At 43.2% G+C, this 22,229-nt stretch overlaps 1 protein-coding gene across 11 annotated transcripts in view; it reads left to right on the forward strand.

The window, feature by feature from the left end:
* The window catches only part of TBC1D1 (TBC1 domain family member 1), a 294,222-nt gene that overhangs the window by 226,123 nt on the left and 45,870 nt on the right, over positions 1-22,229 (forward strand). For 5 of the 11 annotated variants that reach the window (XM_081303877.1, XM_081303874.1, XM_081303868.1 and 2 more), the window contains 4 exons: positions 5,409-5,578; positions 7,073-7,123; positions 12,372-12,545; positions 17,027-18,907. In XM_081303877.1, the coding sequence (XP_081160003.1) occupies positions 5,409-5,578; positions 7,073-7,123; positions 12,372-12,545; positions 17,027-17,227 (596 nt within the window). In that variant the 3' untranslated portion in view covers positions 17,228-18,907. Of the gene's footprint in view, positions 1-5,408; positions 5,579-7,072; positions 7,124-12,371; positions 12,546-17,026; positions 18,908-22,229 lie in introns of those variants that run through there. The other 6 variants (XM_081303871.1, XM_081303878.1, XM_081303875.1 and 3 more) reach the window with 2 other exon arrangements.

Below are 22,229 nucleotides of genomic sequence, written 5' to 3' on the forward strand. Positions count from 1 at the left end.
TCTGTGGAGGCAGTGGTGGGTTTTGGAGTTTCTTATGCAGTATAAAGGTGCCAGTGTTGCCTACTGGATTAAGTGGGTTCCTGTCTGGCTGATTGAGGGCGCCAGGGATTACAGGCAGCCATGGGAGCTCAAGGAAGCCTTGTGCTGTGACGTCACTCTGCAGACTCTACTGGATATTTTTGCATAGTCCTTATAGCCTTCAGGACTTGAACAATTTAGTTGGTTCCACTGAAAAGATGTTTTTTAAAAACCACTTCTAAATACAGTTTTGGTGACTTTAACCCTGTATGTTGAGCCCCAGGTGGAAGGTAGCTTAGTTTTAAATTCTGAAGCCTGCCATCCAGACTCTCATCTTTTTTGGCCTGGGGCCCATTTTGTTATAAGCCTTTAAGCTTGGATAAACCCTAAAAACAAACGGACCTTTGTTGACTGTTCGCTGTTTTATACATCAGTAAAAGATTCTCCACTTGCATCAGCATACCTCACGTATGAATTATAGGTCACTTCAAATTAAGGAAATCAAGGATTTGCTATCTGAAGGGCAGCTACCAACAATATGTGTGCCTCAGCCATGCTTGGTAGTCACACTGATTAGCTGTCATCCTGCCTGGTGCCACACCGCTCTCCTCTCTATGTTTCTGGTTGAAGGTTAGCAGGGCCTTGGGGAAAATGCTTATTCTGTTCACCTTCTAACCACATCTTCCTGTAGGGAAGAAAAATCCAGAAAATAGGAGCTGCTTGCTCCTACTGGTGGAGGAGGCTGCAGTGTTGGGCTCCTAGTGTTTTCCTCTAGGATGTCCTGCCAAGGAGATGACGAGGTGGTGGGGCATGAAACTGAGGGTTTTGCATAAGCCACCTGTAATGCAATGCAGGCTTTAGTGAAGTTTTAGGACAAAAATAGACTGGGAAAACAAGTATGTCTGTATGGCCAGGAAACCGTCTGGCCATTCAGGCAATGTCATGCAGTGACAACGAAGTGAGTTTTTAAAAATCTGTACAGTAAGCTGGGTATGGTGGTGCATGCCTCGTATGTGGTAATCCCATCTTCTCAGGACGCTGAGGCAGGAAGATAGGAAGTTCAAGGCCAATATGGGCAATTTGTTGGGACCCTGTCTCAAAATTTAAAAAAAAAAAAAAAAAAAAAGAGTTGGATATGTAGCTCAGTGGTAGAGCTCCCCTGCGTTCATTCCTCAGTACCAAAATGACAGAAGGAACGAATCTGTACAGTTGTTGTCAGCCTTCCTGACAGTTGTTGTCAGCTCCCCATCTGCTCCTGATAGGAATGTGCCACAACCAGAAGGCCACAGGCTCCTGAGAGAAAGTCAAGGAGAGGGGTTAGCCTGGACAGAGACAGGTGGCTGGGAAAGAGAATACCACATTGAGTTCACAGAGGAAAGTTTCACTTTGAGATCACAGGATTGTAAGTAGAGGTCCTGTACGCTGGAACATGGGAACAGGACTGTTGCAGCATCTCTAAAGGGAAGTAGCTAGTGGAATTCTCAGCAAATAATGTGCGAAGTTGTGGAGTCAGCCTGATTTAACATTCCCTCAACTTCCTGTGTGTTTCTAGGAGGCTTGAAAAAACTGAGAGGAAAGGGAAGGGACGGGAGGAAAGTCCTATGGAGAGGGATGGACTGCAGGTTGTGCCTGGGCTGCTGCAGTGCTGCTGATGCCTCCAGCAGTTCTCTGCATACAGTGGTTTCCAGTGAGGACTTCAGTGCACCTTTCCCAGGACATTACTGGTTTAAAAAAATCCAGCATGCAAATGGATATGGATATGGATTGGAAGCCATACAAAACTAAAATACTGGGGGTGAAGCAGTGGGGGATTATAGTAACTTATTTTACAGCCATTGAAAAATTATCTTTAATTTCTAAAATTTCTAGAGTGAGGGGGGAAGTACTGATTATGTAAATACAGAGGCTCTCCCAAATGCCGTCAGATAGATTTTAAAAAAATTTTTTTTTTAGTTGTAGATGGGCATAATACCCTTATTTTATTTATTTTTATATGGTGCTGAGGATTAAACCCAGTGCCTCACACATGCTAGGCAGTTGCTCTACCACTGAGCCACAATTGTAGCCCCTGTCAGATAAGATTTAGGAGGCCAATTGTCCCATGCCAGTTGAGGGGGTCTTCCTTCAACCCTTTCAACATGTTCTTTCATCAGGTACCCAAATGAAGTTCTTGTTTAAGACCTACCCAGTCTACCAGAAGCTTCTGGGCTGAGGTGGGCACTGGGAGCAGGAGGTGTGGGAGGTGTGAATGGAGCATTCATCTCGACTGCCAGTAGGCCCCATAAAAGGCACCTTTTCTCTCTTAAGCTAAGGAGTTCTTGCCGGGATGAGACCCAGAACCTAGATGTCATTAGCGTCACCTTCTTGCCAAGGCACTGACCCATTCAGAGCAGAGGTAAAGTGGGCAATTGCGGAAGGCTTTACATGCCTTGACCAGAGTGGGAGTGGAAGGCCTTGATGAGCTGGCTGCGCACCCCACAGTCTGCCCCACATAGCCAGTGTTATTCCCTCTACCAAAGTGCCTTCAGTCCCCTGCACAGGAGGAGCTTCTCTCACACCTTCCCCACCTACACACTGCTCAGGATGTTACTGCCTGACTTCTCACCTAGCAGTTCCCACTGGCTCTTCAAGCACTCACCTTCCTTGGTCTTTCCCGTCTTCCTTATCCTCATAGCACCCTGGCTACCAAGCCAGAATGCATTGGTGTCTCTGCAGTTCTTCTTTGTGCTTTTGTTCATGGCTAAATCCTCAGTGCCTGATAGCAACTAATGCTTAAGTTAAATTAGAAGAAACTCCTCAGGAAGAGTGCTCCAGAAGGTCTTGAGTAATATAGGAAAGAACCTTTCCATTTTATTCCATTAAATGCAAACAGACCCAATAAAATACACATGACCAGGGTTATATTTTTTTTAACATACCAATAAAAAGACAAACACACAAACACTTCTCCAAATTTTCTTTCATTTTCTTCATACAATCCAAAAAAGTCCTAGTTTCGAATTGTAAGAAGCACTGTCTTAAGTCATTGTGAAAACCAAGATTCTAAGGATATGAAAGTCAGAAGACCTGTTGCTGACCTCAGAACCACTGATCTGGATTGTATATTTGATCATGCTCTTGAAAGCTCCCAGTAATTATCTCCGTTGGCTTAGATGTGGTGATAGTGCACCTAATTTTAAGGTACAGTTTTAAGGTACTTGTTCCTCAGAGACTAAAGATCCCAAGCCATAAGAAATCATTGATTTGACAATGAAATCCTTTCCCCAAGATCCTTGCAAAAAAAAGGTCAATTTTTATTCTGAAAGAGAAATTTTTGTAAAGCTATAAAATGTTCATATATTAAAAGGAAGTTGTACTAGCTTAACCACTAACCTCAAATCTGTCTTTTTTTTTAGCAATATCATTTCTGTTTAAAAATGCATCTTGTACTATTATAGTGTAAGGGTCCAGCGAAACGTCGGAGGAAGAGAGCACAAGAGACTGTCTTATGCAACAGCAGAAGGGAGGGTTTATTTGGAGACCAGCATGCTAGGGCCCAGAGCTCTCTATAGCAAAGAGAGATAGAGCCCTGAGAACAGCGTAAGCAGAGCTTATATACTTTCCTTGGAGAGTGCAGGGAGAGAAGTTACATTTTGTAGATTGGCAGTTGGGGACAGCACATCCTGGGAACAAGATTAGCAAACAGTGTTTTGTTAAGCATGTAGAAAAACGGAGTGACAAGTACCTATTTTATTAACCTTTCAATAGATCTTTTTTTTTTTAATTTTTATTGTTGGTTGTTCAAAACATTACATAGTTCTTGACAAATCATATTATAGATCTTTTAATTTTATTTCCTGTAGTGGTGAATTACATAAATAGACCATATTTTTAATAAACATATTTGCTGGAATATTCTTCCATGGCACTGCCTCATTATGGATCGTACTTCCCTGAAGAAGTTTAGTTTTCAAAGATCCCATTGGTTCTCTAATTGTCTTCGGAGCCTCGACAGCCAGCCCTGCGTAAGAAAACCAGGGATCTGGCATCCCTTCCCATCCTGGGGCCACCCAGGACCGTCAGCAACTGGGATGTTAGTGAAAGCTGTGTGGTACCCGTGCTGATCAGCCATGGCAGGCTGATCTCAGGACTGCCGTCACCTAGCATAGGACCTGTCCCAGCTAGCACCAGCTCCAGTTGTGGTTAGGGCTTTGTGAAGTCACAGCATCTCAAGAGCTAACCTGATAGGTTCCCAGGCCCCTTGTTTCTGCTTTTTGCACTTTGTTTGGAGACTGCTCTGAGTTCCCCACAGGCAGAGCAGCAGTCAGCCTTTGCTTTGCTGCTGCTTCATGGCTTTTACATGTTATCAGACCAAACCTGGAAAGGTGGCCTAGCAGGGATTCTCTCACCTCTTTTTTTCCCCTCAGTTTTCTTGAATTGACATTTACAACTGCTTCATTCTTTCCATTAGCCTGTAGCCAAAAAGCAAAAGAAGGAAAAAAGAAAAAAGAAATTCACTCTTGCCTCTGATTTTACTTCTACTCATGTCTTTAAAATTGTATATTTTTTCTTATGCTTATTATTCCAGTTATTAGATAACTGGCCTGAGTTTAGTCACTTAATTACTAGTTGCTATGGCTATGCTTGAACCCCAGGACATTTGCTTCTCTTTGTCCAGTGGAGTCACTTCTCCAAGAAAGGGGGAGATGGCTGGGTTGCTCTCAACTGGTTGACTTGGCCACTTGCCTGCCTGCCCTTGCACTATGTAATATAAATACAGGCGTTGTTATGATTTGCCAGTTTCTCTAAGAAAATATAGCAAGAACTTGAAAGTAGCCTTGACAAAGTTCTTTAAACTCCTTAGCGAGAAAAGTGTTTTTTTTCATCCATTATTATGTTGAAATTCAGGATGCTCATTTATATAATGTGCTTTTGCAATGGTGTAGACTTTTTACAGTTTTTAGAGATCTTTTTAATCCTATCCGTTATTAGAAAACTGTTTTACTTATTCTATCTTAATTTCCATAAAAAAATCTTTGTTTATCCATTTAAAAATGTTTTAGTAACTTCTTTAAAATCCAGAACATTCTTAGAAAAAATAAAAACCATTTTCTTTTTCTCAATATAACTTTTAAAGCATACTTGAATTTAAATCATTTTCAGAGTGGGGGGAAAAGAAAGATTTATATGAACCTGTGACAAAGTCTAAGCAGTGTGTTTATCTATTATTTTTATTATTTGCAGTATCGTCTTGACAACCCTATCTGAAATAGCACACTCTGAAAAAGGAAATAAAATTTGCAGTTTGGGGTTATGTTTCCTACCCTTCTGCTCTATGATGTGAAGAAAAGGAAACAGAATGGTATTTTGTCAGAAACAGGCATGACTTAACTCTTTTTCTGTTTTCCCAGATATGATCTTTCTTCAGGGGTCAGAGGTCATATTTAAAGTGGCTCTAAGTCTTTTGGGAAGCCATAAGCCCTTGATTCTGCAGCATGAAAACTTAGAAACCATAGTGGACTTTATCAAAAACACACTACCTAACTTGGGCTTGGTACAAATGGAGAAAACCATCAATCAGGTATGATTCAGTCCTGACCTTCCAGATACTTATCGGTTCCTGGGTCTGTAAAAACTTAAATTTCTTCTGAGCAGAAGCTGTTTCCTGCTGCTTTCTGTTCTGAAGAACATCTCGCATGGTGCCTGGCGTGTAGGAGGCACATCACAAATATATGCTGCGTGATTAACTGTGTGCCTGGGTGTATATGCTGTGAGTGTCATGGTGAAATGATGCAAGGAAACTTGGGGGCAGTGTTCAGGTGTGGCAGCAAGTTCAAGTCATCAGTAGTTGCTTTCATTTAAGAACCTTCGGCTCTAGTAGTTCTCCTGAAATGTGTACATTTGTACAGTGTAGACTTTCATAAAATGAATGATTTTTCTGTTGAATGGTATTAATTGAAATTAACTCTTTGATAGCAGAGTTGTGTTAGGGGCATATATTCTATGACTGTGTAGTTTTTTGTGCTTTTCCCCCAGATTTCAGTTCCACATCTGTGGCTGCAGTGCCTCTGGTTTCTTTCTGTGGTAGAGTTGTTGCTGTCTGAAATGGTGGAGTTTTAGAGGTGGATTTGGCTGAGAATTACAACTTGGCCAGATGGTAAATGGTTTGGATTGGCCCTGGGAGTAGATTTCAGTTCTGTGTAAGGAAGAATCTTGCAGTAACTATTGCTGATAATGAAGGGCTAAGCAGTTTAGCAGAAGACAGTCCCCACCAAGTGTCCAGAGGCCAGGTGACCAAGAATGTGCTGGAAGAGGTTTCATCTCTGGGTCACTGCATAGTCAGCAGTCAGGCCTCTCCTAAGTCTAGAACCTGTTCCAAATGTAATGAAAATATAGAGCAGTCAGGTAAAAGCAAATAATAGAATGAAGCTTTTTTTTTTTTTTAATCCTTATTCTGGAGATTTCTTATAGTCCAGCTGATCCAGCAGTTCCAGTGGATTGCATCCAGATGCAGTGTTTTTGATCTTCATTTGCTGCTCCACCTTAGGTCTTAAGCACAAGTTGGCCTGAAAAAGGAGAGTTTTCATACCTGTTGTTACTTTGGACCTCTGCTCACTGCATATACCAGTGTGAAAGAGGATTTCCTTCCCACTCACACTGATCTTGAGCTAACTAATAAGCTCCATTCTTGATGTTATTTTACTTCCCTGGCACAATCCTCTGGAGGTGGATGGCTTTGGCTTATTGAGTCCTTGCTTTTTGCTAGGTTCTAGGGAATCTACACATACATATGATCTCATTCAGTCATGACCGCATTCCTGAGAGAATATAAAGTGGTTAATTTACTGGCCCACACTCACTCTGCAGTGGAGTTGAAGGGTGGGGATTCAACTTGTCTCATCTCAAATTGCTTTAGCAGCTGTTCAACATTCAGTGCCTCTGGGAGTCATTTAATTATGGAGCTTTCTTTGTTTTGTCTTCATCCTAATACTGAACTATCTGCCTTTTGCATTATTTAATTTGTGTCATATTTATATTTATTCCCTTCTTATTTCTTTTTCTGTCTGTTTCATAGCTGCTGGGGCAAACCAGAGAGCCTTGCTTACCTGGACCAAATCTTCATCTAGTGAGTGCCCATTTCCAGCTTGTCCTGGCTCTGGGACAGGCCTCTCAGTGACATTCCGTTTACTTTCTGGGTGTGGAACTCCCGGAAGAATCCCATTTCTCCGCTATTCCATAAAGGGTAGTACTTACCCAAAGTACCTGATATCCTAGTAGTCATCAGGTACCCTCTAAATGTTGGAAGTGTACAAATGGAAAGAGAAATTGTGTAGAGATGTACCTGATTTGTTTCAGGTAACTGTTTTGAATTTGGCATTCAGTGTTACACTGACTCCTTAACAAGTCTAGGATTAGGATTCCCATTTTTATAGTAAGGAAACGGGGCTTAGAGAGTAACATGCCCGACACTGCATGCCTGAGGGCAGGGCTTACAGGGGCAAGGCCATGGGTTCCTGAAGGCTGCTGCTAGAGTCAGGTGGGAGAATCCAGGCTGACTTGGAAGAATAAGTCAGGGTCATCCAGCACCTTGCAGAGTGGCAGGAAGTGTTTTAGGCTCTGCAGCTCACAAGGTCTCTGCTGCAGCTCTTCAGCTCTGCCTTTGTAGTGCTGCAAACCCATCAACAACATGTAAAGGAATGAACTGGCTGTGTTGCAATAAAACTTTATTTACAAAAATAGGAAGTGAAACAAATTGGTTCACAAGCTGTGGCTTGCTGACCCCTAAGCTGGAAGATAACAACACATGCCAGAGGCTTGGAGTGGGAGAATGGGCAGTTCCAGGTTCCTGGGATGTTACAGCAGTCAGACCTCTCCCCTTCTGGGGGAGGGGATGGTGTAAGGGTGTAGGTTGCACAGAATCTGCAATGGGGGCCCAGGTTTTCATTTCAGCAGTGATTTTGGTAGAAAACAGATAAACTCTGCGTAGTCTCCTTGCCTTCTGTTTTTGTCTAGAACCTGGCATCTGAGTGTTCTGTTAGCCTGGCTGTCTCTTCCCTGCCAGAGAGTGCTTGAGTCTTGAGTCCTGCATGGAGATCAGATCTGGGCATGGTGCAGTTCTTCAGCAGGCTTAGAGCTGCCAGGCCTGAACCTGGGCGGTCCACGGGGTGAAGGTGATGTGTGCTCATTGCACGCCTCAGAGCATGGGCCCTGAAGATGACAGGTTGCGGTGGGAGAGTAGAGTCTGGGGGGTTCTCTGTGACAGCTATAGCCCCATTTCATTATGTGCTGTCCCTATAGTCAGCTTGGTCAACATTCTGAATGGAAGAGAGACTTTTGGGCCAAGGACGGGGTTCTGGAGCTCTAGTTTAGTACACCCAGGTTGGGATCAGCCACAGTGCATTGACAGTGCAGTAGAAGACCCAGGGTCTCTGAAACCTCCATGACAGTTCCTTAGTGTAACCTTGTACTCTCTGAAGGAACTGTCAGTTGCATGTAAACACTAGCATCTGCTGACCCCAGCCACAGTTGGGAGGGAGAGCCTGTGGCCTCTTTTCAGCATCCTTTGGGTCTATTCATTGTGGCCCCAGCATTATCATTAGATCAGACTCTGGGGCCCACCCCAGACTGCTGAGTCAGAGTCTGTATTTTTACAAGATCACCTGGGGACTCACTTCTACAGGACCATTTGAAAGCTCTACAACTTTAAGAACTGGTCTCTTGCAATTGAGCTTGGTAGGATGAAAGCAAAACCCTAACAAAGTTCCTGTGTTCAGAAGATATTGCAACTGTGAGGTGGCTTCTTCTGCTCCTTGGGGAGGGAGCCCTCCAGTCTTGGGCAGTTTGCACTATTGAAATGATTAGTTTTGTAAAAGGACCAACAGTGCCCCACCAAGAGGGTGGGACAGTAGAGAGAGTATTTTACCACTGGCATTGTTTAAAATTGCTCACATGTGGTGGTAATGAAAGCAGACCAACTCTTAGTCGACTTTATTGTTTTTAAATTTACCACAGACAGTGCTCCCCTTGCTGCCGACACCCATGCCAGCTGCTCCCACTGTCCATTCCTGGTGATTGGGAAGCAGGGTCTGGGGATTAGGAAGGTGGAAAGTATGTGGCTAGTTCTGCAGGCCACCAGAGTTAAGGCTTTTATTATACAGTGTCCATGAACTACAAAGAGAAACCCTGAGTCTCCCATAGCAAATGAAGAACATAAACAATCCACTGAAGGGGAGAGCCAGTAAACACTTGTCTGGGAAAATACTTAGATTCATGCATAATTTAAATTTCTGCATAATATACAGTGCTTACCTACTAGATGACAAAACTGACATTTTTTTAACGCCAGGATACAGCACCTAGGGTATACTGTATCTGGCACATTGGTACGTTGCCAGTGGCATTGTACCTTGACTGTTGTTTCCACTTGGGAAGCACTTTGGCAATATGTGTCACAAGCAGTAACATGTAAAACCTTTAACTCAGTAATCTCAGTTCTTGGAATGTATCCTTAGGATATAATCCAAAATATGGAAAGTCCATTTGTATAAGGGTATTATTTTGGAGTTGTCATTTATAATACAAAAATTTGAAAGTAACAAGATATCCAACACTTGACATAGTCATGGTACAATAAGTGGGTAGGACACATGAAGTCATTTATAATTATGGTTATGAAGACACAGCAACATGAAAGAGCTCTTAGAATATACTATTAAATGAAAAAAAGTGAGAGGAAATTTTGTTTTTAACTAGAAAAACATTTATGGAAATAAGGATAAAAAGAAATAGAAGATGGGAATTTTATTGGTAATTTTTCTTCTGTTTTGCAAGCTTCCTATAATGTAGCTATATTGTTTTAATAACAAAAAATGAATGGTTTATCTTTGTGGCAAGATATTGAAAATGGGGTAATAACTAATCCATACTTTGGCAAACAGAAAAGAATGTTCCCTTTTCTCCTGTTCCAATTCTGGAACTTTCCTGAAACTGAGAGTCAGGATGGTGGGAAGGCATAGATCAACTCAAGTGCCGTCATCCTGCCATGGATCCAGAAGAAAGATTACATTCAGAGGGGCCGGGTGCCTTGCAGCTGTGGCAGGATGGTGCTCAGGGAGTGACCTAGGCCAGATGGAGCTGAGCACTTGAGCACTGCTCCTCCACTACATCCCTGTCCCCGTCCTGTGGGGTTAGGTGTCTTTAACATTTCTCTTTTTTTGTTCAGGCTTTAATCTTAGGCCTTCCTGTTCTTTCTCTAGCTAAAACTGGCACCAGCAGTGTGTTGCTTGTGTCCTCTTAAGTGTGCAAGGATCCCTCCTGCCACCACCACCCCTTCTGTCCTTTGCCCAAGTAATTTGCCTGGGGCTGAACACATTGTTCAGGAACCAGGATTCTTTCCCCACCCGCCACACACTGTCATGGTTAGGGATCAATTCTGGGGCATAACTGCAGAATCAAGGTCTGTTGAGTGTTTTGGCAGTCAGGAGGTGGTGATGCAATTAAGCTGAGGCGATTAAGACCCAGAGCGGCTCCTACAGAGGAATGGAGGCCTGGAAGAGTGTGCACCTTTAGCCACAGCTGAGAGCCATTAGTCATAACAGGTCATCCAAATGTGTAAAGAAACTGAGGTTTTGTTCCTGAGTTTTCTAGGTTAAGAGATGATTTAAAAATAAATTTTTTGTGACAAAATAAGTAATTGTGTTTATGGCACTTATTTAGTACCAGATTTATAATTGCACAGAGGTGCCACAGCCCTTTTGTGGTTTTTGCTTTTCAAAAGTTCCATGACATGGCATCCATTCTAGTTTTGCTGAGGCACAATGTTGAAAAGTGGGGGTTTGTGACAGGTGTGTGCAGCCAGGCATGTGCAGGGTGCTGTGTGAGTCATCTCATTTCATTCTCAGCACTGGTAGGTGGTGTCATTTGCCCCATGTTGGAGGCCAGGAACTGAGGATGGGGAGGTTAAGTAATGCTCTCAAGATCATTTAGAGTTTCCAGTAGAGCCACCGTTTCATCAGTGACCTTGATGGTAACATGGAGGTGGTGATTGCCACTGACCTCTTGGTTATTCTGGAGGCCAAAGGAAATCAGTTCGACACAGTCCTCTTATCTCTCTCTCATCCACTTGCTCTCATGATCTCATGCATGATCTCTTGTAGTTTAATTCTTAGTCACAGAATGACTTTTGAATCCGTTTAGTGTTAATCACTGTATTAAACTGAAAACCAGGAAGATGAAAAATTCACCTTCATGGAAAATAAGATTATTGGTAATTGTGACAAAGTAAACATAGCTTTGGGGGGAAAAATTGATGCCAAGGGAGGTAGGTTAGCTTGGATGTTCACAGGATGCCATCAGGGGACGATAGCTTCCCACTGCTTTCTAACTTGTGTTGGAGCTTGCTTTGTAAGGAAATGCAGTAGAGGTAGCTCTGCTCTTGCAAAGCCTCACTTCAGTCTGGAGTGTGTTCTGATCAAGCAGACATTCACCTGGGCCCAGCGCAACTGCATTCTCAGGTCCACATTGGGGCCTCATCCCTTGTGCTGGGAGGCCCTGGCCCATAGGGTTCCTTGGAGGGTTCCTTGGGAGATAATGGGAAGGAAAGAGGACATGCTAGGCAACAGCAGCATCTGTCTCCTGACTCCCTGCCCCCTTGCCCTATGGAACCCTGTGGCTTTCTTGCCAACAGAAAGTACAGACGCCATCCCTGAGTCACTTGTGCATGTAGAGCTTCATTTCACACACGTGGTTTTTTCATCACTACTGCTGTGATGGGAAGGGAGACAACTCAGGCATTGTTTCATATTCACTCATCTGTGTGGGTGGCATTTGGGTTTTGGCTCATTTCAGCATATCTGTGCAAAGGACACAGTTCCATTACTTAGCTGTTCTTGAAACTCTGAAAACTCAGCTGAGTTATAATTAAACTTTGACTTTGGTGACTGTGCAAATAGACTTCGATTCTTTTGTTTTGTTTTGTTTTTCTCCCTTTAACCCATAGTTGATATATCTAAGCTAATAGAATTTTCAGAGAAAAGAAGTAATAACTAAATAAATTTTTGGAAGTTTTTTTAAAACTAAGGTTTGGCTTTTGGAAGGTGAGTATCAAGAACCTGTACTTATTGTTACTTAGAATTATTTCTGGATGCCTCTTCTATCCTTTCTTCCCAAATAAAATGATTACCTTTTCAGCATAGAGAGTTTTCCTTATTTATCATGTCTTGCTAAGCATATTGCTAAGCATGAGGAGGTGATTGATAGATGCTCAGTGACATAAGTGTGTGTGTGTGTGTGTGTGTGTGTGTGTGTGTGTGTGTAGGCTTACATGTGAATTTTTTCTCTTATTTGGAGCCTGATGGCCTTTCTGTATCTAACAGGTGTTTGAGATGGACATCGCTAAACAGTTACAGGCTTATGAAGTTGAGTACCATGTACTTCAAGAAGAACTTATTGATTCCTCTCCTCTCAGTGACAACCAAAGAATGGATAAATTAGAGAAAACCAACAGCAGCTTACGCAAACAGAACCTTGACCTCCTTGAGCAATTGCAGGTAGAGCATATTTATTAGACAGCTTCCTGAACCATGGTGCATAGTCGTTCATTAACTCAACAAAGGCAACAGCAGACTGGGCTTTCCCATGACCAGAGGACCTTTTTCACCCTGATCTGTTTGTAGTTGGGATCAAAGGTATCTAAGGAGAATGGGTCTTTTTATTTCGGAGCAGACATATTATCCTTGCTAAGGTCAGACAGCCCCAGGGCTTTCTGGGAGGCTTTTTTCTTACCCTTTTAGGAGAGACCCAGAGACAAACTTGGCTCAGGATGCTTTGGCACTATAAGTCGAATGCCAGCGATTGTGTTTAGAGTAATGACCAGAAGCTGAGAGCCTTAACTGCCATGAGGGAAACAAGCTGGGTCTGCGGAGGGATGACAGGGGAGCAAAGGGATCCAGGAATCTACCTAACAAAATTAACTAAAACAGTGGTCATTACTTGTGAATCTTTGGTGTAGATGCAAGCTCCCCTTTGAAACGTCCATCTCCATGTGGGTGAGGACCTAGAGGAGAGAGGTCACAGGGCTGTGCACATAGGGCTGAGGTGCAGCAGCACTGAGGCACAGTCCAGGCCCTGACCCTGCCAGACGTGGAGTAGCCCCACCCCCACTGTCACCTGGGCAGACTGTTACCACTCTGTCTTGTTCCCTCATCTGTGTGACAAGGACAAAAGAAGACCTCGCTACAGAGAATAGCTCCTTTGTCAGTCAGATGACATAAAGTGGCCGTATGTTCTACTTTTTTTTAATGTCATAAATGGGTGAATGCTGTCATTGTTCAGGGATTGTTTTAAGAGTATTTTTAAATTTTTAAGTTGCTCTGGAGAAAAATGGATATTTTCCTTAAAATATGTATTTTATGGAGTTACTGGGCTGTGGGTAGAATAAACTTTCCATCATGATCTAAGCCTGACTGTTCTGTAGAAAGTTCCTGCTTTACAGACTGGAACTTGTCTGTGATATGAGAAGGGCCAGCATTTGAGATCCTAATATAGACTAGCTCTTGTCTGAAAGGCATTTATCCCAGCAGACCCTGGTAGATGTTTGCTGAACAGGAACAAACAGAAAATACTTTCCTTAACCAGTCCTAACTACCAGTCACATTCTGAAACATTATTTTTCTCTTCAAGAGTGAAAATGTGCCTGTATACACTGTCCCCAGAAGTCTGAGCTATAACCTGAAGGGAGGTCTCAGGGGAACAGAAAGCCTCATCTGGCCTGCAAGAGTACAGTGCAAGTCACAGTACAGGTGACCATTTAAAATGGCTTCTGAGCCAACAGCATGTCCCTGAAATATAATGTGACGGAAACCCTTCTCACGCAGCTCCCATTTGCACTGGAAGCATCTGTCTTGTTAAGACCAGCGGGACTCACATAAAAGGCTCATTTTCTTAAGCCCAGGTGGTTTTGGTGATGAAGAGTGGGAAACCATCTGATACAGCTTCTGACCTTTAGAAAGGTCAGGGAGTTGAGAAAAAAAGATGCTCATTCCTCAAGAAAGTGGTGATTGGTAATTATAGATGTTCTCTCTGGAATGGTCTTTGTCTTGACCTAGTGGTTCCACACTGTGGGAAAATCATTCAGGATTCCTGTTTATGCCAGTGTTATGGTTTAGATATGAGGTGTCCCCTAAAAGCTCATGTGTGAAACAATGCAAGAAAGCTTAGAGGTGGAATGATTGGGTTATCAGATTTTAAACCTAATCAGTTGTTAAGCTCCTAATAGGGATTAATAGGGTGGTAACTATAAGTAGTTAAGGTGTGGTTGAAGGAGGTAGGTCACTGAGTGTGTGCCTTTGGAGGTTAATTTTGGCCCTGGTGAGGGGAGCATGCTCGCTTGCTCTCTGTCTGTCTCTCTCTCTCTGCTTCCTGATGCCATGTTTTGAACTGCTTTCTTCCTCCACACCTTTCTGCCTTGATACTCCGCCCCACCTCAGGCCCAGAACAGTGAAGTTTGTCATCTGTGGATTGAGAATTCTGAAACTATGAGCCCCAAATAAACTTTTCCTCCTCTAAAATTGTTATTGTCAGGTCTTTTGGTCACAACAGTGAAAAACCTGACTAAGACAGCCAGTCACCACAATTACTGAGTCCTGGCTGTGCTAGGGACCACCAGGCTGAGTGGGACACTGCAGCTCTTTAAGAGTTGGGCTGGGTTGTGGTATGTTAGTGGGGGTTTTAGGTGTAGTTTTTCATCCTCTCTGGGACTATCCATCTCACATGTGGGAAGCCTGCCTCCATTTTGTACAAGAAAGGTGTCTAGTATAATCCTGAGGTTTTGTGTGTAACGCCCCCCCCACACACACACACACACACTGCCCATATCGGAACTGACCAATTTCTTAACTTGGTTCTGTTCATATGGTTGATGAACATACCACAGTCCCTTTTTGTTTATTTGGTAAACATATAGGAATGTGTCTAGAAGCTAGAGGTGAAGTTCTTCAGCCTGTTTGCCCAGTAGCACTTCCAATGACGACATGGACATGCCAGACAGTGCCACATGGTAGTGCATGTAGATTTTTTCACTATAATCAGCAACTACAAGCTCTTGAGCACCCACACTAAGCTAGAGTCTATAGGACGCCAGATCATGTGAGAGAAGACGTGACTTTCTCCATAGAAGAGCTTCATTCTTACTGAGGAAAGCTGCCATTCTTGCAGAATGGGAAATGACTGTGCAAAGTCCACTACTAACCATGCAAAATTAGTTCACTTCTAAGCTGCATGTTTGTGAACATGTTTGCTATTCTCTGAGTTGTGTGGTATACCTTGCAATGCAGTGAGAATTCAGAGTGATGGGGTAGGTCCTGGTTCAGGCCTTGACAATGGGTAGGATTTTGATGGTCGGAGAGTAATGCATAGAGATGTGCATAGAGCTGACCAGCTGTGCCTCTTAGTCTTTTTTTTTTTTTTTTTTTTTTTTTTTTGAGTGTTCTAGTGGCACAATTGGAGTTAGACTTGGAGTCATGAGTTTTCTGTTCAGCACAGGGATTATCGTTTTTTTGTTTGTTTTTAATACTTTTATCCATTTATTTATTTATTTATCTATCTATTTATTTATTTTATATGGTGCTCGGGATTGAACCCAGTGCCTTATGCATGTTGTGCCACAACCCCGGCCCCAGGGATTCTCTTACTAAAAAATCTTTAACTGGTTTTGAAAACAAGAAAAAAATAGCTATACCATTTTTTTCTACATCAAATATATGGGGCATGGAAAGGACTGGACTGATCAATGAGATAGAGTCATCCTGTACCAACCAGAGCACTGAGGGTATAGCTGTGAGCTCAGGCACGCGCTAGGCAGGCTCCAGGGACCTTAGCATAAGTGTCAGAGCTGCGCCTGCTCTCAGGGAGCCCCTTCATGCCACTAGAGCAGATGCTTGTTGCCTGAGAATCCAAGCCTAGTGGATTAGAGAGGAATCCCAGTTGCTAGAGAAATACCTGGGAGCTCTGCCCACCTGGCACCCATGTGTTAGGTGCTGCAGATGTGAGGTGCATGAGATCCTCAGTCCTTGTTTGGAGCTAGAGTGAGGAAGCTGCTCACCTCTGAGGGTGGTGACTGGTCAGTGAGCCAGGGCCTGGTACCCTCTCAGCAGAATGCTGGGCCATCCTGTGTTCCTAAGGAAAAGAAAGTCCCTAGGTTTGTGATGTCTTGTTAGTCTGTGGAATATAAGAAAAGAAAGCCAGGCATGGTAATGCACACCTATAATCCCAGGAACTCAGGAAGCTGAGGCAGGAGAATTGGAATTCAAAGCCAGCCTCAGCAATTTAGTGAGGACCTGTCTCCAGGAAAAAAAAAAAAAACAAGGCTGGGGATATGGCTCAGTGGTTAAGCGCCCCTGCGTTCAATTCCTTTATTTATTTTATATGGTGTTTAAGCTCCCCTGCGTTCAATTCTTTCAATACCAAAAGAAAATATTTTTGGTTAGAGAGCTTAGTACTCTGACCATCACGTGGAAGCCATTTTGACCATTTGTCAGTGTGGAATCAGTTTGTACCTGTAGCTGTATTAGTATTATATGTAGTATTAGTCAGATTAGGCCAGGCTGTAGTCAAGTCATATATAAAGCTCCCCTCTCAGCCGCCCAGCACAAGAAGTCTGGGTGTCCCTGAACTCTCCTCCTTCCCCTGAAGGGTTCTTTGGCTGTGTCTTCCTGTCCTCCCTACAGTCAAGGGGGTCAGGTTTCCTCCAGTGTATGCAACCTTCTCATTAGCTGGCACACAGAGTAGATAAAGCAGGGAAGAAAGTGCTAGAGGCTCTCGGGTGTTTGTAGGGGCCTGCCCAGCTTGCCTGCAAGGGAAGCTGAAAAAAAATGGCTTCCTTTGTGGCCAGAACTGATAGTCAGCCATAGGCTTGTCTCTGCCAAGACACGGCTCCAAAGTGCTCTCAAGACTGGGCAGCAGCCGAGTGCACAGCGGCCTCACCTGTGTTACCATGGGCAGGTGCCTTCTTATTTCTCCTTCTGTTCTCCAGATGGCAAATGGTAGGATCCAGAGCCTCGAAGCCACAGTAGAGAAGCTCCTGACCAGTGAGAGCAAGCTGAAGCAGGCCATGTTGGCTCTGGAGCTGGAGAGGTCCGCCCTGCTTCAGGTGGTGGAGGAGCTGCGGAGGCAACCTGCAGAGCCAGGCACTAGGGAGCCAGACTGCACCCAGCCCGAGGCCTCGGGGGACTAATGGTTCCGGAGAAATTGTACACTATCCCAACACTGTCCAGGCCTTAACTAGGAGAGAGAGAAGATGCTGGAGGGAGAAAACAAAGCGTGAAGCAAACTTCTCAGGGAGGAAACTGGCTTGCCAACATGCAGATTCTTTTGAGCTCAAACTTGCAATATAGAGGGCCCACGTCCCAGTTTTTTTTATTGTTTTAGGTTGTGATTTGTCCCTTCTCCAGCTTGATTACTGTACTCAGTAGCTTTAGATGGCATGGACATGAATAAACGCACCTTTACTTTTCCTGGTTATTTCCTCTTTGAGTAGCACTATGTTGTAAAGAGCATTTGTAATACTGGGTTCCAGAAGCAGGAGAGGCTCAAAGATGATTCCTCAGGCAAAGTGTGAGTCTGTTACTCAAGAGAGGGTTTGCATGACCACACCAGTGAGGTACAGTTGGCCCTTGTCTATTCTTATTATGGAAACCTAAGATGACCCTGGGGAAGGACTGAAATTGATTTATTTAAATTGGACACCTTGATCACTTTTAAGTAAACCTGGCTACTATCCTTGGTATTTAAGGAAGTTTGTCTTTTTAAAGAAATTGAGTGTTTCCATACAAATTTACTGGTCTTTTAAGTGTGGTTGATCAAAGTCATGGTAGATAATATTTTCAGGGAGATCACCAGTGTTTAGACTCCAGCTGTGTGGCTGGCATGTGGCCCGCAGTGGTGCAGCCCGAGGTGTTTGCTTTTTGTGGAGGTTGCATTTCATACTATGGAGTCATGTATTTGTCCTTTCCTATTGTATGATGTACTGCAGCCATGTGTTCCTTGGAGTCATGTCTTTTTGAACTCTTTTGAGTTCTTTCCACCCCTTGGATATCTAGTTCCTTGCAGAAAGACAGGGCACATTGAGATTTTTAGGGGTGTCCAAGATTCTGAGACTTTAAAAACAAACAAACAAAAACAAACAAAAAAAAAAACGATGGGTCTGAACTTGCAATCAGATGTATGGCAGCTGACAGTTTTCCAGAGGTAGAACATGTGTTTTGAACAGAATTCAGAACCCAGCAACAACTCCCTCCCTCAGGATGATGAGGACCCGTGCCTTCAAGCAAAATGCTGCTCATAGCTGCCCTGGTTTCAGCTGGTCACTGTGTATGGCCCCTCCCCTGTGCTCTCAGAATGGGTTGTTTTCTTACGAAGAATTAGAGAAGAACTGTGCGGGCACAGCTCACTTCCCTGACAGCAGAATCATTTCTGGTCTGTCTTATGTTTCTTGGGAGTTTCTTTTGACTCTCGTGGTGGTGGAGTCTCTTTATAAGTCCTGGATGAAAGGAGGGATTGCTATAGTTGGAGTCGTTTGAATCTCCTGGCCATTTCAAAGGGAGACCAAAATGCTGTCCCCTGTGCCTGAATGGTTGGTTGGCATTTGAGACTCCTTTCTGTTCCCCTGGATCAGAGAATAGTGGTTCTCGTGTTCCTTTGAGTCATGGTTTACCAAGATGACACAGTAAAGTCTAGAAGCTGCTATCCCAAGTGGTTCCACTGGATAGCTCGGAGGAACGAGAGCTTCTTTCCACATCATATTTTACTATTTGAATGTTTCATAATGTTGAATTTTGGACATCTTACTACCCTTATTCAAAAATATTGACTCTGCATTAAGAAATAAGAAAGCAATAAAACAATAAATAACCTATGCCTGTGTTTTTATGGTGTTTGTTCTTTTTAACTTTGCAGCTTTGGTTTGCAGCCCAGGAGTGCCTCATACATACCTGTGTCCAATATGAATGTTAATTGTCACATTGTTACCCAGGTGTTGTGGTATTATGACACCTACACAGGGCGTGGATATTAGCACAGATGAGGACCAGCTCCACCAGGTGTATGTGACAGTGAGTGCTGTTCCAAGATTGCATTGGGCAATAACACCATTAACACAAGCCTGTGGGTGTAGATTGAACAGTCAGCCTGGAACTTACCAAGGAAAGATAGAGGCAACTCAGGTCAATGTGAAGATTTTTGGAGGCAGATTTTAAGGACATGTTTTAATTCTCCCAACATAACTATATGCACACACACATACACTGCAAGTCCTGTCTTTAGATATCATTTGTGCCTCTTACACTAGACATTATGAGCCCTCAGGAAGAACATACTACATAGGGCTTGGATGCAGCTGGAGAACACTCAGCTTGCTTCCCTCTTAGGAGTTACATATAGATGGAAGAGCTGAGTCTATTTGCAGGCTTGTGTGTCTGGTTTGATTGGGGAACCAGAGAAGAGTTGCTGGGGGTGGGGGGCTGAGGGATTTGGATTTTATTACAAGAATTAGACCAAACCCAAGAGTGAAAATCGAGAAGGGGCTGTGGGAATCAAGAGAAGTCACGAGTTAATCCAGCTGAGATGCAAAGCACAGCCAGCTGCTGAAGGGGGCCTGGCAGGAGGCATGGAGTTCTGTGGGAAGCTGATGCCAAAGTGATCGCCTGGTGGGTGTATAGCCAGGGATCTGGGGCCAGCCTGGGTCAACACTTGGAAAGCAAAGGTGAAAGTGAAGCAGCAGAGGAAAGGCCACAGTGGAATGGACCAGGCACGATGGACAACAAATGGCCATTTGAGGAAAATGGCTTGCTTCCCTTTTGCCTTCCAAAGCTCACACCAGCACATTTTGGAGCCAGTCCTCATTTGGAACCATCAGAAAATGGGACACTGGGAAACGTGGTTCTGAATTAACCAAGTTGACATGGTACAAATGGCTGTGGTTTACTTTGGAACATCTAATTTGAATGTCAGCATACATGTAAGATGCATCATACAGAGGCCCTTCATCAAAGTGTATATGATTAATATTTCATAGAGTTCAGATTCATAGGTGGTTTTTGCCATTGATGGTGCAATACTGGAGATGAAAAACCACAGAAAACCCAAGCTGCTCCCAGACTCCCTGCCACCCTTCATCTGCTCCCTTCTGCCTGGTGTCACCAAATATTCTTTAAATGAAAATCCAGAAATGTTCCATGTGGTACAATAATTTACAAACCATGCTTTCTTAAATCTAAACGCTGCTTTAAGGGTTTGTTATGGCTCAAAATAATCTTGGACTAGGGAAGCTGAAGGGAACCTATCTCTGCATACTAGAGAATTGGCTCCCATCTCATTTTGTATAGGACGAGCTAAGTCAAGATCAGAAAGGTTGGCTATAGGACCAGAGTAGACCCCTACTCTACTACCTGCCCAACAGTGGACACCACCCAATTTTAATCTCAGTCTATTTCAATTTTAAAGTATTTAAATTTTTTAAAAAAATTTTAGTTGTAGATGGACATACAGTATCTTTATTTTTATGTGGTGCTGAGGATTGAACCCGGCATCTTACACATTCGAGGCAAGAACTTTGCCACTGAGCTACAGCCCCATCCATCAGGAACCAATTTTGATGACAATATTTTACAAAGCAATAGTTGGAGAATGGGAATAGGAAAGATAGTAGAATGGATTAGACATTACTATCCTATATGCATATATGATTACATGACCAGTGTAATTCTATATCATGTACAACCAGAAGAACGAGAAGTTATATACTCCATATATGTATAATATGTCAAAATACAGTCTATCATGTGTAACAAATTTAAAAAAGCAGAGACAGAGCTGCTTCATGTTCACAGGGTTTTCTGTTCCATGAGGAGTTCACATCTGGTCACTCTTGAAGGTGCTTATAATGCCTTTGATTTACCTGAGTTAAAAACTGGGGGATTCTCCAGTGAGTCCCCCCACGAGTGGATTCCAAGGCAGAGAGATGCTGCCAGAGGATCTCACTTAATCAGCTCTTTGTTCTGGATTCGTATTTGCTGTCTTTGAACATTGAAAAACGTTTTCATTGAAATGTTTTTAGAAGAAAAATAACACAGAATTGCCTTTGGTTGTAGAGAAGGGAGCCCTTCCACTATGTCGAGTTTTGCGCTGTCATCTCTAGAAATTATTGGAATGATTAGGGAATAAGTGTTCTGCTGTGGAGCAGCTGCTAAGAGCCACAGACAAGTAATATGATGCATGGCACTTTTGATTGTAAGGTGACACCAGCTAGCCATTGAGATGATATGATTATGTTAAGATTTGCATTCATATGGATATTGGACTCCTGCTGTTCACCTGGGCCTGCTACGAGACTCCTGGAGAGTTCCCATTGGTTGGGGAAGTACAGTAGGAGGGAATTCAGGGGCAGGAAGTTGTTCTGGGGTTCCGGTAGAACACTGCCGCGTGGGTGGACCTGCCTCTTCCCGGATGTGTACGGGGTATTGGCGGCATTTTCAAAAATAAGGTTTTGTTCCTGCTTGAGTGGCTCGTGATTCTGTGCCCAGCCGGACTGCAGCAAGCAGCTACAGTGGTAATTTTTCAGACCATCTAAATTAATAACACTAAAATAGAAGGCTCTGAGTAGATAAAGGCCTTTTTAGAAAAACCTGTGAACCAATTAATCACCCGTTTGGGTTGCAAACCCTAATAGGAAAGTGTTTGGACTTACATCACCATGTGTATGTTTATTAATAAATTTGTGCATAACTAAATTATACTAGAAGTTTTGAATGAAGTAAAATAAATTGTTTAAAAATAATGTTGCTATCTGCTGAGGTTTTGGGTTTTGTTTTGTGGTGCTGAGGATTAAATCTGGGCCTTTGCCCATGCTAGGTAAGTGTTCTACCACTGAGCCCTAATCCCAAGCCCTATGCAGTCACTTTTTTTTTTTTTTTTTTTTTTTTTGGTACTGCGGATTGAACCCTGGGGCACTTAATCTCTGATCCACACCCCCAGCCCTTTTTATATTTTATTTAGAGACAGAATCTCACTGAATTGCTAAATTGCTGAGGCTGCCTTTGAACTTGCAACCCTCCTGCCTCAGCCTCCCAAGTTTCTGGGATTACAGGTGTGCGCCACCATGCCCAGCCCTATCCAGTCTTTTTTTAAGGACATCATTTAAAATGTTGTTTTAAGACTGTGATCTACTACTTCAGATGTCA

This window comes from Spermophilus citellus, assembly GCF_964194105.1.
Source record: "Spermophilus citellus genome assembly, chromosome: 8".
In the NCBI taxonomy this organism is placed as follows: domain Eukaryota; kingdom Metazoa; phylum Chordata; class Mammalia; order Rodentia; family Sciuridae; genus Spermophilus; species Spermophilus citellus.